Source organism: Halichondria panicea, chromosome 7, assembly GCF_963675165.1.
Source record: "Halichondria panicea chromosome 7, odHalPani1.1, whole genome shotgun sequence".
NCBI lineage: Eukaryota > Metazoa > Porifera > Demospongiae > Suberitida > Halichondriidae > Halichondria > Halichondria panicea.
Window position 1 is genome coordinate 5703678 of NC_087383.1, and position 16546 is coordinate 5720223.

The 16546-nt window shown below is 40.3% G+C and overlaps 3 protein-coding genes and 1 long non-coding RNA gene across 7 annotated transcripts; 1 reads left to right on the plus strand and 3 right to left on the minus strand.

Moving 5' to 3' along the window:
* Nucleotides 1–1117: 1117 nt before the first annotated feature.
* On the minus strand, nucleotides 1118–10945 carry LOC135338460 (uncharacterized). 3 transcript variants are annotated; one of them, XM_064534600.1, is made up of 3 exons: nucleotides 10820–10945; nucleotides 5122–5453; nucleotides 1118–4224 (listed from the first exon to the last, which is right to left on the minus strand). In XM_064534600.1, exons 2-3 carry the CDS (start codon nucleotides 5252–5254, stop codon nucleotides 1793–1795), a joined length of 2565 nt encoding a protein of 854 aa, XP_064390670.1. In that variant the 5' UTR covers nucleotides 5255–5453; nucleotides 10820–10945; the 3' UTR covers nucleotides 1118–1792. The 3 variants fall into 3 exon arrangements, with proteins under 3 accessions (XP_064390670.1, XP_064390669.1, XP_064390671.1); XM_064534599.1 differs by lacking the exon at nucleotides 10820–10945 and adding an exon at nucleotides 7092–7245; XM_064534601.1 differs by lacking the exon at nucleotides 10820–10945 and adding an exon at nucleotides 4329–4368 and having other exon boundaries at nucleotides 5122–5226.
* A 1143-nt stretch (nucleotides 10946–12088) lies between these two features.
* LOC135338523 (uncharacterized) lies at nucleotides 12089–13484 on the minus strand. Of its 2 annotated transcripts, none has more exons than XM_064534697.1 (4): nucleotides 13365–13484; nucleotides 13024–13211; nucleotides 12504–12731; nucleotides 12089–12384 (listed from the first exon to the last, which is right to left on the minus strand). In XM_064534697.1, exons 1-4 carry the CDS (start codon nucleotides 13387–13389, stop codon nucleotides 12226–12228), a joined length of 600 nt encoding a protein of 199 aa, XP_064390767.1. In that variant the 5' UTR covers nucleotides 13390–13484; the 3' UTR covers nucleotides 12089–12225. The 2 variants fall into 2 exon arrangements, with proteins under 2 accessions (XP_064390767.1, XP_064390766.1); XM_064534696.1 differs by having other exon boundaries at nucleotides 12504–12734.
* A 94-nt stretch (nucleotides 13485–13578) lies between these two features.
* On the plus strand, nucleotides 13579–14467 carry LOC135338668 (uncharacterized). Its single transcript, XR_010395714.1, has 2 exons — nucleotides 13579–13823; nucleotides 14017–14467. It is a non-coding gene; the product is annotated as an uncharacterized LOC135338668 (long non-coding RNA).
* On the minus strand, nucleotides 14171–16428 carry LOC135338527 (uncharacterized). Its single transcript, XM_064534700.1, has 4 exons — nucleotides 16280–16428; nucleotides 16043–16161; nucleotides 15015–15233; nucleotides 14171–14530 (listed from the first exon to the last, which is right to left on the minus strand). The coding sequence occupies exons 1-4, from the start codon at nucleotides 16311–16313 to the stop codon at nucleotides 14354–14356; spliced, it is 549 nt and encodes a 182-aa protein (XP_064390770.1). The 5' UTR covers nucleotides 16314–16428; the 3' UTR covers nucleotides 14171–14353.
* Between the last annotated feature and the right edge of the window lie 118 nt (nucleotides 16429–16546).

Genomic DNA, 16546 nt, shown 5'->3' on the forward strand with positions numbered 1-16546 from the left:
TTGAAGAGTTAGAGGGATAGGAAACGGTTTGTATCTCGAGTAACATCCGCGCTACGGTGCGGTTTAATCGAGGCCATCACAACAATATCTATTTCTACACTCAGTGCATAATAAACTACAAGTAACTGTGCTTAGTCCGTGCAACTCACTTATATTTCAAGGTCTATACCTATTGTAGTAGTCATAACCAGCACGCTTACACGTTACATGTTCCAATAGCTCTAAAACAGCCTTGGGAACATATAACTTTATTGGAAAGTCTCTTTTTACTGGGTGTGGTCAGTCATTAGCAAGTACTACACGGACTAGGCGTGTTTTAAGTTGCTGAAAGAGATTATGTCTCGCTTTGGGAGTTACCCGGCAAAAGTGTGCTTATTTCATAGGGAGTAGCGCGGATAATTTTCGAGGCTCCACTGCAGATTCAATGTAAAATCATCACGTGCACCACTCCGTTTCCTATCCCTCTCTCTTCAATCTATGATTTAATCGAGGCCACCACAACAATATCTATTTCTACCGCCACTCAGACTGTGCATAATAAACTACAAGTAACTGTGCTTAGTCCGTGCAACTCACTTATATTTCAAGGTCTATACCTATTTTGTAGTAGTCATAACCAGCACACTTACACGTTATATAATAATAATAATAATATAATAATAATAATAATATTATTGTTTCTCAGCATACATGTACATACAGGTGATTACAAAAAAACAGGACAATATAGTGAGTGTACAGCTGAAGGCTAATCTGAAACTAGTATATAGAGCGGATGTCGACAAGGAGAGGCCATTCCATTAATCGTCATGCAGTTGAGTGATTTAGAGGAGCCGTGGCTGATTCATGCGTGACAGTGAACTTTCTGTATAATTATATGTAATAATCATCAATTCATCATTAATTATGTCGTAATGATCGGAAATGTAGACATCACTGAACAGTGTAAATAATAATTATATAGCTAACTTAGTAATCTCTATTATTTATGTCTCGTGACAGTTGATCAAATATACAGCATTGATATAATGATTGAAACTAAATCCAATTCACTCTTTTGTTGGTCTCCTTGACTCTAAATTTCAGTGGCAGTCTCAGTTCAGTCAAAGTTTGATTGTCTGTTGCACTGTTGAGGAGGGTATCGATATCCGATTGAGTTAATGAGTTATCATCGTAAATAAATAGACTCTTGAGTGTCTTGTTACGTTGTAATAGCTCTGAAAACTTTTGAATGGCTTCTCCTCCTAAAGAATTGCGGCTAATGTCCAGCACCTCTATTGTTGAGTTGATCATCAGAGATGAGGCCAGTGCTGCTCCTCCAATGGTAGTCATGGAACAGCTTTGTAATTCTAGTTTAGTGATTGTTTTGTTTGTTTCTAGTTCTTTACCGAGATAAGTTACTTCACTGTCTCCTAGTAGATTGCCAGACAAATTCAGTTTCTTTAGTGAACAGTTTCGAATAAGTTTGTCTTTTAGCCCGATATCCAGAGAGCTATTTTGCTGTAGTCCACTGAACAGAATGTGGACACTGTCAGAGGAGAGAGAGTTGTCACTGACATCCAACGATTCAAGATACTGACTAGAACACATCAGTCGAGCTAATTGTTGACAATCTTCTTTAGTGATATTTGTCCGAGATAAATTCAGCTTCTTCAAACTTGTGTGGTCACAGAGGGCTGATACAAGAGATGCAGCTCTATTGATGTTACGATTGCCGCTCAGATCAAGCTCTTCCAGTTGAGGCATGTGACTCTGAGGGACGGTCTGGGAAATGTTGTCAACAGCAGTACCATCAAGATTGTTGTAGGATACATCCAGGGTTTTCAGGTGATGTAATACGTGAGCAGCCAGGAATGTCATGCATGTATTGGAGGCTTTGTGAGGTGAGATCATTCAAGCTAAAATCTATTGATGTGATGGAAGCATTTCCCTGCTCTCCATCGACACTGCACAGTGCTTGAAAGAATGGAGTCATCTTCTCATCTCCCATGTATGAGCGGTTGAAATCAATATCCCATGCACAGTTGGATCGAGCAATGCAGTAGCCAGTCACAAAATAGTCAAGAGCAGACCAGGAATAGGTTGAGTGAACTGTGATTCTACTCTCTCCAAGAACTTCAGCAATGGAAGTTTTGTCACCTCCCACAAACAGCCAGTGAAAGACGGTCAATATGTCTTTGTCTTTCAATGAATTGAGCATTCTCCTCATGTGATCTCTGAGGATGGGAGAGGATTTGGTTAGTCCACTGAGAAACCTCAGGACCTCAGTGAAGTGGCCATCATTGACACGCCTCTGATTAATCGCACTTCTTTCTTCATCGCTCATCTGTGAGAGCGAAAATGCAGCTAGATATTCTTGGAGTGTGAGGTGGTTGAAGTGATAGCTAACTACAGCAGACTTCTCATTGGTGTATAGAGGGTCCACTGTCTGCATCAGTCCCAAAGTCTCCAGTCTGAGATGATCGGGAAGATCAGGGAAAACCAGTCGTGGTACATTATTGAGTAGGCCACGCAAACCAAGTTGAGAAAGGCTATAGAAGAACGATTTCAAAGGCTGGGAGAGATCGCTAAAGTTATTGGTTTTCCATAGCTTGGGCTCAAAGTGAGGGTGCTTGTCCAGGTACCCATGAATACAGAAGCAAGTGTAGGCGGTGTACAGCTGGGTCACCATTGTTGGTAAGGCAAAGCTTGACTCTTGGCACCACTGGTAGACCAACAAGGTGATGCTGGTAGCTAAGGGGGTGTGCATGTGGCCTTTGATAGCAGGGGTCTCATCCAAATATTTCAAGAACTGGTCTAGGAGGGTAGAAGTCTTTGGTGGAGATTGTTTCTTCAGCTCTATCACCCAATCCATCTGGTCTTGGACAGACGCTACAATCTCAATGTGCTGTGAGGGTTGTCGTTTCTTGATGTTTTCAGTGGCCCAGGGTCGACTTGTCACAATCACTCTAGCTTTGGGTAGGATTTCTCCAGACACTAGATCATCAAAGAAGGATGATTGACCATGAAGGGTGGAGGCAATCTCATCCCAGCCGTCCAACCAGAAGGCAGTACCAGCACCTTTGTTGGCTTCCAGCTCTTCCACTAGTGACTTGTCTCTAGAATTAATGATGAGGGCTACTAATTCGTCGATATTGTTTATGTTCTGAACGTTACGGTCTCTCAATGGCAGCAAGAAGAGTATCGCAGTGTCTTTAAGCAGCTCTTTATTGGCCCACTTGATACAAGCCTCGAGACTGAATGTTATTTTGCCCACACCAGGAGCTCCCTCCACTAGGACCAGTCGAGCAGGGGAGTCATCGGGAAGATGGCCAAGAGTGCTGAGAGTTGTTGGTGATTTATCGTAGTGAATGTCATCTTTATCTCCTTGCAGTGTGCGCTTTGTATATGCATCATAACCTTGGAATTCTTCTTTTGTAATTTGAGCTAGTTTGTAAGGATGCAGAAGGTTTTTGGGTTTATTTGTTAACGTGTACATTCTCATCAGTTGTAGAGAGGCCTGTTTTATTGGAGTAAGAGGGTAGACCTGGACACCATCGATGGTGATGGATAGAAAGCCATTGTCTGCTAAGAAGTGCTCCTTTCCTTGTTTCACCTTTTCCTCTATTGAGTTGGCCAGAGAAGGAGGGACGGACCAGAGGATGGACACACTGCTTTTACCAATACCAGCTACTAGCAAGAATTCACGTGGCAAGAAGAACCCTTGAGCAAAAGTACTGGAGATGTTCTTAATGTCACGTAGTGTGCAATCGTCCCAGTTTTTATTCACCCTCAATACAACTTTCTTTAGTTCCCTGACTTCCTTTGCTTGGGGATTATCAATGGTACACGGCCACACTTTGAAGTAATCACAAAGTTTTGTTAAAGACAAGAATCCATCCATATCACTCTCATACTCGGCTAGTTGGCTCAGTAAAGGATTGCCTGCTTCAGTGAACATGACTCGAACAACATGTTGGAAAAGCTCATAGTTCAAGAAATCCCAAAAATGATTCAGCTCGCCCCAAATCTTTGCTAGCGTTTGCACTTTCTTGAAGCATTCCCGAACGTATTTTCCAGAGAGATATTTCAGCGATTGTTTCATGTTTGTTATGCTAGCATAGAAATCGTCGACGCTAACACCAGATTGCTTGAGTCGTTTGAGGGCTTCTTTTGTCAGCTCTTGGAACGTAGTCTCCAGAGTATTGATTTTTGCGATTAGGTTGGTAATAATTCGATCATCACCTGTTGTATAGAGATAAAAATGACACTTAAATTCGAGTATTGCATGTGATATACTACTAGCCGTATAACTGTACATTGTATTATGACTCAGATAAGTAGCTTACACATTGATTCGATGTGTTCTTCAATCTTCATTACAGCCTCCTATGAGTGGGGACTAGATACCTAGAATATGCATTGTCAATAGTATCTCTAACAAGCTCTGGTTCGAGGTCTGACTGCAAGCCGGTGGCCTCTTGAAAAAGTGCAGTATTGCCATCAAAATCCGAACGATTATGCATTTTTCTTTATAATCTCCAGTGTAGCCATGACATAAGACTGCAACTTTAAAAAAAATGAAGATTATGATAAATTAATCGTTTGGATTTTGATGGCAACACTGGACTTTTTCAAGAGGCCACCATTTAAGCTTATATCTAACGGTTTGCAGTCAGACCTCGAAACCACAGCTGGACATAGTTTACTAGTTGTAAATTACGGTCATGCATTGTAGCTAGCTGCTTAGAACATTCTGTTGATACGAGAGAGAGAGAGTTCAAAAAATCGTGGCTATGTTCGCTAAATCTGTTCCAATAGTTGAGTATTTGGCCCTGCATGTCACTCCACCGAAGAAGCTTTTTGTTGTCCGTGAGTTTGGACTTGTATAGAGCTTTACCTTGTCTATACCTAAGGTACTATCAGCTTAGTGCTCTGAGCCGCTGTCCTCGAGAACAAGCGTTCGAAAATAGCACGTGTTCGATAATCGGTTGCTTACTCTAGTAGCTACGTTTTGTAGCTTTGACTGAAGCATCAGCATCTGCAGTGCTTCAATGCAGGCTTATAGGACAGACAACCCTCCTAATTATACTAGCATTTTGTATCCATCCAATGATCCCTCTCTGTTCAGTAGCTACTCACTTTTGGCTGACAAGTACTGTGCCACCTTGATAGCAACGTCTCCTTTGTCCAGGGAGATTAGGATAAGTAGCAGAGCTCTGAATGTGCCTTCGGCAAGAACTCTGTCCAGCCAGTATTTCAGAGCCAGCAACATTCCAGCCTGAGTGCCGTGTACGTATGCATGACTCTTCACATCAGTTGCTGTCCAGATGACAGGCCCAGCTTCTCAAGATAGCCGTCATGGGTGTTATCGAAATATAACGATAATTTGGGAAGGTCAGTTTCTTCTATTCTCGTATCAAGCTGCTCGTCAGTGACTCTAGTTTTTCTCTTCAGTGTTTTAATGGTCAAACCTGAAACACAGAATTATTATAATTATAAGACATTACATACACACAGTATATGAACTTATTGTATACCTCGTGCGTGCGGAGCGCGCCAGCAGGGGTAGAGTGATTGGTGTGTGTGTGGACACAAAATTGAGCTGTTTAAGTAATACAGTAGACTCTCGCTATTCCGGCTCTCTGAAGTACGGCCACCTCGATATACCGGCCATTTGGTTTGGCACGGAATGCTACCTCTATGTTTACTGCACAAAACTCACCCTGAAGTACGGCCACTCGCTATTCCGTTTACCGGCCAGTGCTGGCTGTCCCAAATAACGTTTCAATGTAATTTTATATGTGTATTACGGCCGGATATGATGTTTTGGGTGTGGTTTAGTAAATAATATTGGATTACACTTAAATAGAGAGCAGAATGATTCATTATCTTTCATTATCCTCGAGACAAGAACTGCAAATCAGTGATTAGATTCGAGGTAAGGTCGTTTTTAAGCCGCGGCTAATTATCTAAAGTACGGCCACCTCGCTATTCCGGCCAAGCTGCATGGTCCCAAGGGTGGCCGGATTAACGAGAGTCTACTGTACTTGCATGGACTGCTTTAACTGCAAATGAGACAGTGGTTGAAAAATAATAGGCTAGTTATAGTAGGCGATCTTTGAAGGCAACTGTTTTCTAATCGATCTAATCATTGCCTTATATAGATTATAATTATGGTCTATGAGCATCTTGTTATTTGCGATACATCTGCTACAGCTGCTACAGGGGCATTGGTATAGTGAAAAGTATAGGGAATTTGAGGATCGAAGTGGCTTAAGTGTTTTGTGAAGTGACAAATTAAGATAGACGAAATATAGGTAGGTCTAGTGGGCAGCACATTCCAAAGCCTTACTATACGGTTGAAATAGAAGTAACGGGTGGTATTGTAGTGAGATACATTGTGTACAAGCTTGTTGGAAGTTATCGAACGAGTTATAAACAGGTAGTGATATACAGTAGACTCTCGCTATTCATGAAGGTTCTCTGAAGTATGACTACCTCGATATACCGGCCATTATTTTGGTGGCGGTTAATTGCTATAGCTAGATGTTTACCAAAACTCGCCTTGAAATGCGGCCACTCGCTATTCCGCATACCAGCCAGTATACTGGCTGCCACAAACTTCAATGTAATATTATACGCTTATAATTTTACGGTAGAACCTCTGAATAACGGACAAGTTGGTGCCAGAGGTTTTGTGCACTATTCAGAGGTGTCCTTTATTGGGAGGCCGGTTATAATAATACCATAAGGTTATACGTTACCCTAAATGTGTTATTAGACAATAATGGCTTCGATAAATTGAATCAGTAGCTATACGTGTATAGCCTAGACTCGCCAGCCAGCCCTTCCTTGGCGTAAGGTGCTGGTGGATTGCCTATCTGAGAGTTGTGCCATTACCTGAATCTGGTAATGACCAATCAGAGTGCAGTATCAATGTCATGTGACATTCTTACGCCCACAGTATTGCTTAATTAATTTCTTTGTGGTAGAATGCATGATATAACAAAATAATGGATGGGCAAGACTGTGCTAGTGCAAGATTAAGCGACCAAGCAGAGCTTATCAATCAAGCTGCAATTGAGACAAATTCTCACCACTTGTCTTACATTGGAGAAAATCTTTCCAGTCTGGGGATGGAAAGGGCTTGACAGTATAGCCTTCTACCACCAGTCTCAATGTTTCTTGGTTTCTCTGCCACAAACTAAGCAAGAGGGGCTTATTTGTAATTGTGTAGCTATTTACAACCCACGCATATCAGACATTACAAACCACACGATGATGTCATACATATTGTCATGCAACTCATTAAAATTCCACCGGCACAACTCTCAGATAGGCAATCCACCAGTCCCTTACCCCGAGGAAGGGCTGCCTGGCGAGTCTATGTATAGCCATGGTCTTGGGGAACATAATAATTATAATTATTACAGATCGATGTTAGCGAATATCGATTAATGCGAGTGGACTGTCGTCATGCATCTATAATAATCCCACGCAGCAGTCCTCTTGCCAAGAAATGTGAGAATAGGAGAGCATGGTCATGACCATTGAACAATGTTTCAAGTCCACACTGCAACGTACTGCATACATGTCTACTGAGTTTTAAGCAGCAACACATCCCCAACAACTGCATGCGTGCATGGGATCATGGTAGGCATGCATGATATCTAGATTCCTTGAAGCTGCTGTGGAGCAGCAGGTATAGGGGACGCCATTATTGTAGATCAACTAGATCTAAAACCACACCCTTCGTGTTATAGGATTTTGCTTTGAATGTGTCTTTCGGGCAGACTTGTCCGTTGTCTGGAGTTTAGAGGTGTCCGCTATTCAGGGTTGCAAGTACACTAGTTAGATAGTAAAAGCAGTTGGTACAGGGCATGCTGTCGCTATTACGGAGGGATTCGCTATTTAGAGAGTTCGTTATAAGAGGTTCCACTGTATTATGGCCGGATAATTATGACGTTTTGGGTGTAGTTTGGCAGATAAAATTAAATAGAGAGCAGAATGATTCATACCTCAAGGATGCATTTCCTTTCAAAGAAAGGGGTGTTTTGACGATTCCACTAATGAGATTCATGCCTCAATAAATATCCGTTGCACACACTATTCACGATTTCCTGGAATGTGTTTGTTAAACTGATATACGCCTCTAAACTGCTCGCTTGCCCACAAATTATGCCTCGGTGTGTATGCGCAAGCAAGGTATATATTGTATGCATTTGGATGTGTGTGCATGTGCATGTATAATTATATGCATGCATGCAAGCATGTGTCTGTGTGTGTTTAATTATATAAGCTTCTAGTTCCTTGGATGTGGATGTGCAGAATAATACTTCGCTATATATGAGTTATGTATTATATAGTAAGCTCTTGCATGCAGTCTCTTCAGACTCGTGCTGCGTCGTGCATGTATGGGTAGCAAAATCTTATTTCTGAATTAGTTACATGTATATATAGCTCTGCCGTATAATTATAGGCACTATTATATAGAACAGTGTATACACAGCAATATAATTATGAGATGTATAAAAATGACAGAAATGTATGTCATTACTATACATTAAATTTCACAAGATGCGCTTTTATTTATGTTACTGTAACCAATATGTTTTTACTGTGTATAATAATAGTTATAATTTGGTATAGCTGCAGGCTGCAGGAGTGAGGAAGAGCTGCAAAGCTGCACTGCATGTTTCATGTAACTATGAGAGCATGCTTATGTTTGTAGCAAGGGCGTATGAAGAGAAGAGGGCATGCAACTCACAATGTATACCGTGTATATACGTCGTATTATTGATAAGTCAGCAGGATATGCTATATTTAGCCATGAGTTAGTCAACCGCCCACTATAGGGAATAAAGGCTAGTCAGAGTATAAAATGCACGTGCAATACATTCTTTACTATGTTTAGACATAATTATTAAACCCCCACCCATTTGTAATACGATAGATTGTAGTTGCTGCATGCCCTCTTCTCTTCATATATACGCCCTTGTTTGTAGCTTATAGCTTTGCTAAAAATACATGCACACATGCATGCACTGTACTATATACAATTGATCGACCATGGATGAAAGCGATGGCATAAATTCAATCCGTAATTAATGGCTGAAAAATAATAAATTAATGTTGTAGAGAACTCGAAGAAATCAATACAGTGGAACCTCCATAAAATGGACACCATCGGGTAACAGCCTTTTGGCCATTATATAGAGAGGTGGTCTTCCTTGCAAGGTTTCAATTTCCATGCAGATATGTATGCTCTCTGAGTCATTTCTTACTGCAAATGAATCCTGGCGCTTTGCTAACTGCTTCTTTAGCTCATACAAGCTTTGAAAAGGCTATACATGTAGGGACAAGCTATATACTGAGCTAAGCTTTCACGGTTGTAATAATTTTCTGCTAATTCTGGGTGTGGCTGTTCGTTCTGGGGTGGTTATTTTTCATTGCTAAAGCTGATTGGGACTAGAAAGCTGCTCGTTATAATTATACGGAGTAGAGAGGTGGTCGCTCCTGAGAGGTTGCTTTACATTGAGTAGTTTCAATCTGGACGTGAGCTCTTGGCTGTTATATAGCTAAGCGCATGGTTGCTCTTTGAAGGTGGTCGTTAATACTCTTGCTATTAATCCCATAATATTATTGCACTCCATAATCACCGTTATATAACTACAGCAGGTAGATCTGATTGAGGTATTTTGTGTATTATTGGCGCTGTATAATAATATACCCACCATCTATAGTGGTGGTGCTGCCTTTCCATGCAGTATATAGCCACAGAGTGTTTGTCAGAGCAGCTGAGATGTATATATACAAGCAGTAATGTGACAGAAACAAAGATGATTGACAGTTGTTATTATGCCTGAATGTATACTTAATATAATTATACGTTGCAACTGAAAGCTTTTTGTGATATGCTTGTATACAGTATATAGACTTTCATTAATCCGGCCACCCATGGGACAGTGCAGCTTGACTCACACCCAAAATTTCATATTTGGCCGTAATAAATGTACATTAAAAACCTAGTTTGGGGCTGCCAGTATACAGTAGACTCTTGTTAATCCGACCATCCTAGTGATAGTGCAGCTTGGCCGGAATAGCGAGGTCGCTGTATATTTCAAAAAATAGCCGCAGCTTAAAAACAACCTTATCTCGATTCTATATAATGACTAATTTTGCAGTTTTTGTCTCGAGGATAATGAAGGATAATGAATGATTCTGCTTTCTATTTAACCAATTTTATATGCCAAACCACATCCAAAATGTCATATCCGGCCGTAATAAACGTACTTTGGGGCAGCCAGCAGTACGCATGCCCATTGCAACACTGCATGGCCAGTATACGGAATAGCGGAGTGGCAGCATTTCAGGGCAAGTTTTGCATGTGCAGTAAACATTTAGCTAGCAATCCGTGCCAAACCAAATATGGCTGGTGTATCTAGGTGGCCGTACTTCAGAGAGCCGGAATAGCGAGAGTATATTCTGTACGTGATAAACAACGTGTCAAGATAAACAAAACACATTGCCTTAAAAGGTTGCTATATTTTATAAGTTTCTTTAATATAATTATAGAGCCTCAGATAAAAAGATATCTCTACAATGGACAAACAGCTACACTCTCACAATCTCTATATACTCTATAATTATACTCATCCTATTATAATTATAGTACTACTCTAAATATCTGAAACAATGCATGAGACTGTATATCAGTATAATTATATATATAATTCAATAGCATTATTTTAACTCTATATAATATAATTTGTATCAGTATAATTATTATACTGATACAAAGAAACAGTGCTTCCTCCTAAATTATATATACACTCACCTTCTAGTGGCAGTACCTCTCCATTATCATGTCCTCCAGTATCCATACTGATAAAAAGGTAATTCAGAGTGTTAGATTAGGGTGGCTCAGCTCAAGCATAGATCAATTTGCAAACGAGAGGCGTTGTCACTCTTTTGCGCATGCGTGATTGGCGCGTGTATAAGTTATACTGCATTTCTATGGAAAGAGAAAATGAAGCTGTTCGACCACGTAGAGGCTCCTGTCCAATGTCTGTTCCATTTTTTGTTTTCTCTCCCCCCTGCGAGTTCTTAGTATACCTGTTGAAGTTCTCAGGGGTGTAGACTAAGACCGCTTGTCATTATTATATGGACCAGTTGTCTGCAAGTGAATCCCGTCTCCCATAAAAATAATTATGTCAAGAACAGAATCTGCAGCAGTGAGCTGACTCAATGGATAATCTTAGCCTGTACAATACATTTATATTAGTCCATATAATTATAATGATAAACTTAATGATGATGATGACATAATTATCTCTATCAGGATCATGCACTGAATGTGTAAAATTAATTATAATTATGCAGTTTACTATTATCAAACCGTCACACAATACGTACTGTGAATCAGTTTTTTAGTAGTATAATAATTAATATACATAATAATAATGCTGTTATATTGACACTCTCATACATGCATGACTGCATGTATACTATACAGTGTAACAGTGCTTTTCAAGTAGGTTGACAATCATTCAAAGCCATTAAACCACAAAGCTGAGTCTAGATCTAGGTGGCTGTCAGCCTGTCACAGCTTTGTGGTTAGTGGCTTGTATTGTGAGTACCGTATATAGTGGGTAATTTTCGGAGGACAAAATATTTCTGGTTCAGCAATTATTTATAATAAAAAATATTATTATTAACTTTCGTGGTTGGAGCTTGCACTGCATGCAAGTGAAGGTGAGCATGCTTCATTCGTGGGTAAAACATTCGTGGTCCGACCTTCAACCACGTGCACGAAAGCCACGAATATATTTTGCCCACGAAAATGACCCTCTATATACCGTACTCATTTCAACATTCAACTTTGAATGATCTTCAACTTACTTAAAAAGCACAGACTGTATTATAGCCAATAAAAGATTATCATGATTTTGAGTTTATGATGATTCATAGTCAATTACTGCATGCATGCTGTATAGCCAAGGCTATTCTATTATACATGTACTGCTCATTGCAATCTATAAGCATGCATAATTATAGTTCCCAACAGAATCCCAATGTCATGCATGTATAATACTCATGAGCAGTAAAAGGGATCAAGATCACATATTAAATAGTTAAGAGAATAATATATTCATAGGCATTCCGAGTCAAAAGTTTAATGTTCAATCATTATAGTTCACTGTTCCCTTGCTCCTTAGTAGCAGTAGTATATAATTATAGTAGTTATAATAGCAGGGTTGTATTTGTTAGCCCAAACACGAGCCCCACAATAGCCCCCACACCCACGATAGCTCCAACAATAGCTCCAATAGTGCACCCATAGGAGAGGTGGTTGTTTGAACGGACCCCCTCATGGTTGCCATGGATACCAGCACTCGTAGCCTGCCGGTAAAAACATAGACATCCGTACTGTAGTGGACTAAACTATTAAAAATTGCGTGATGTATATAGTATGAAGAAAGCTCAAATTCGTGATCCTTATCTTAGACAAAGTAACTCACAGAGTTTGCAAACACAATCCCTGGTATGCTGCACACAACGCTCCACCAACAACCAAAGATGAGAGAAAAGATAGTGATGATCATAGCAAAGACAAGAGCAGCTTGTCCAGCCTCTGGTTGATAGCCATCTGGTCGTACTACCACTGGAAATGCAGCTGACTGTTGGACGACCACCACGTTGTTACTGCTCTGTTGTTGAACATAGCCTGCTTGGGGATACTGGGCATACTGCTGTGTTTGGGAAGAATGTTATGGCAGTTTAGGGAAGGAGATCTATAATTTTTTATAGCATGCATTAAGCATTTCGATGTAAGTGTACAATGTATATTGAATGCTTATAGTTGGTAGGGTTGCAAGTTTATCTTGGATTTGTTCTGCCGCCACTATAATTATAGGGCACCCTATCAGATTGCAGAACAAATCAGAACAAATCTCAGATAAGTTTGCAACCCGATCTCCTGCGCCATGCACGCCCAACTATTGTAACAGTATACATAATTTATATATAGCAGTCATTAACTTGTTGTGGAGGCCCTCTGGGTGCTTGTGGATAGTAGTAGGGAGGCACTTGGTTGCCAGGATATTGAGGAGCTGGCTGACCATTGGGAGAGGGTGCACTGGGGTTAGGAGCATACGCAGGAGGAGAGTCAAAGCCCTTTGTGTTTACTGCTTGGTAGCCAGGAGTCACTGCATAGCCACCACCAGTGGCTGTGTGTTGTGTGTGTACGTGTGGAGAGGGGGTCGGGGGGGGGGGGGGGGGAGTGGAGTTGTAAAGCTTAGCCTCAGAGCATTGCAAAAACAAAATAAAAATGTTGTAATAATTATAATAATCCGGTGTGTTATAGTAACTAGATAACTTGCCTGTGAAGAATCCTCCGGAAGACATCTTTGCATTTATTCGGTTTTGTGTTGCTTTTTACATAAAATAATAATATTATAGCTAGCTAAGCTGTTTGTGACCTCACCCCAAGTAAACAAACTTAGCGCATGCGTGCATGCATGACCGTGATGACTGATGACGTCAACAAATCAACTAACCCCTCGAGGCTACCCTGGCTCTACATTCGAATCATCATTTTGACAATACCGTACAGGTAGAAAATTTCGAGGTGTTTTAATTTCGCGTTTTTCGTGGGTGGCTGCAGAACACAACCCGTGGAAGGCTTCGTATACACATGCGAGATAGTGCCACACCCCACAAAATGTACTACCCGCGAAATTTTCCAGAATATGAAAATTTACACCCTCGAAATTTTCCACCCGTACGGTACTATACTGTGTAGCCTCGATCCCAGCCTGGAATCGAGGCTATATACTGTGGTGAGTTCACTGAGTTGTCTATAGGTTAGCAGGTAATTTTTGTTTTGTGAAAAAATGTTCTCATGATGTTCGCATGATCATGCACTGCCTAATTAAATCGTACAGCTCAGGATAGTGACAAGAACGTATTGCGGTAGAATAATTTCGTTGTGTTACTGATAAGCAGCATATAATTTATGATGATTTGTGTTAGGGCCTCATTGTGACACCAGTCAACTCATAACGAAACAGCACAATTGAAGAGCTATACGTAACAGTGACTGGTGCATGTACGTTCCACGCAACAAATAAAATTGATGGACTCTATACTATAGTCATTTGACTCATTTACCAGTGCATTATTTCAATTTGATGTTAAAAAACAAAATTTAATTATAGTATATATACACATGTATAGGTACGAAACAATCTTGGTGTGTTCTTAATTGGATGCAGTATTATACGACAGACTAATGCAAAAGTATAGCAAAACTATTATTACTCATTTTCGATGTTCATATAATACCCTCTGTTCACCAGCCTGCTTATCTTCAATAGCAGTAACTACCATAGCAGCTTCTTCGGAATGCTCCCAGTCCAAACACGAGCCCCACAATAGCCCCCACACCCACAACACCTCCAACAACAGCACCAATAGTGCACCCGTAGGCAAGGTTGTTGTTTGAACGGACACCCTCACGGTCACCACGGATACCAGCACTTGTTGCCTGAAGAAAATACGCAAGTGCAATGTACATGCATGAACTGAATTATGAATACTATCAAGTCAATTAGTGATGTAGCCACAGAACATGTAAACATGCAGGAGGAAAAAATGAAATCCACAAAAACCTTTTGACCTTCTGACGGTCATTCCGCGAAAATTTATATACCCGCTATACGGTAGCTACATGCTCCAACTCAGTACAAAGCAGAGGCACAAACAATTAGTATAATTATAGCGCGAAGTTTTCGAAGCAATAAAATTTTGTGGAATGGCCTCTAAAAGCATTTCGTTGAGAGGTTGACTACTTACCGGAAGCCACGCCTTTAATCTTTGCACGCTATAGCAGATAATAGTAATTGTCTGTAAGATTGCTAACCCACGAAAACAGCGAAAATTAGCCCTTCGAACATTTCGCGCTATACTCATTTATATGTAGGAATTGTACTCTACAGAATCAGTAATAGGATTAAAAATGGAAAACTTACGGAGGTTGCAAACACCATTCCCGGTATGCTGCACACAATGCTCCACCAACAGCCACAGATGAGAGCAAAGATAGTGATGATCATTGAAAAAACAAGAGCAGGTTGTCCAGCATCTGATTGATAGCCATCTGGTCGTACTATCACAGGGATAACTGCAGCTGACTGTTGGACCACTACCACATTGTTACTGCTCTGTTGTTGAGCGTAGCCAGGGTGAGGCTGCACATCGATGGGGATGGAATCATAATTGTACTTATATAGACATAGAAAAATGCTAGCTGTACTTAAATTGAGATTTTAGGATCGACTAAACAAATAATTATTATGCTGCATGCATGAATACCTCATGCAGTGACTGAGTAAATTTGGCAGCAGAATTACTTAATATACGGAATAATTGTAGTATTATAATTATATTAACCATTCCAACATACACATGCAGGCAAGTATAATCAAATAATGATTCATAAGAATTCCTTTGGCCACCTCAAGGACACCACCCACACACACTTTAAAGCATTAGGTTTCTCAAAAATACCCTCAGTCTATATTAGTGCATAGCAACCGGATGTACACATAACCTCAAACCCACAGATGTGCACCCATATAGAAAAACAAACCATGCATATATACCGCGCCGTTATGTCTAACGATACATAATATACGCTTTATGACAGCACAAACACAGTAGTGTTTCATTAACAATAAACATTGCACCGAATATAGAGTATGATTATATAGTCACGTATATAACAGTAATTTAGTATAATTATAGTAGTAGTGAAACTATAATCGTGTTCGGTATCACTTGTGTCTATTCGGTTTGCTACAATAATTATTATGCTCGATTACGAACCACATTGTACAATTTAATAACATCTTAGCTACACCAACAGTAAGCAGCTGTAAATAGTGTACACAGAAATGAGTACAGGCATTGAAAGTCAAAGTCAGTCACTGTTGCTAAATCAACATTTTATTTTCAAAAAGCAGCACAAAAAGGTGATTAAAAAAACACAACTCCTTACCTGGTAGTACTGTGGTTGGGGGGCAGCTGGAGGGTACCCAGTGTAGGCTGGGGGAGGGGGCGGTTGGCTAAATTCCTGCGTAGACACAGGCTGGTAGCCAGGTTGAGCTGCGTACGTATCTGCGTGTGTGTGTGTGTGTGTGTGTGTGTGTGTGTGTGTGAGGAGTGTAACATTGGGGAGGTTATGAACAATTATATAAAGTAAAGATAATGGGCTATAGTATTGTGATGGTCTTACTTGGAATATTTGGTGTGTTGACAGTGACAGACATTGTAGCGTTCAGTTGACTTGATAGTATAGCTAGACTAGACAATGAAAGTTATGGAACTGAAGTGTAGAGATCAATAATAATTATTAGTTGCTGTAATTAACCGTCATAATGTGCGCATGCGTAATAGCATTGTAGATTATTCCTCGAGGTATAGTCGGAAAGTAGGGAAAGGGTCGTCAATAGGAAGAAGCTGTTGAAGAGCTTTGTGGCGTAATCCTTCTTCTTTTTTTTCC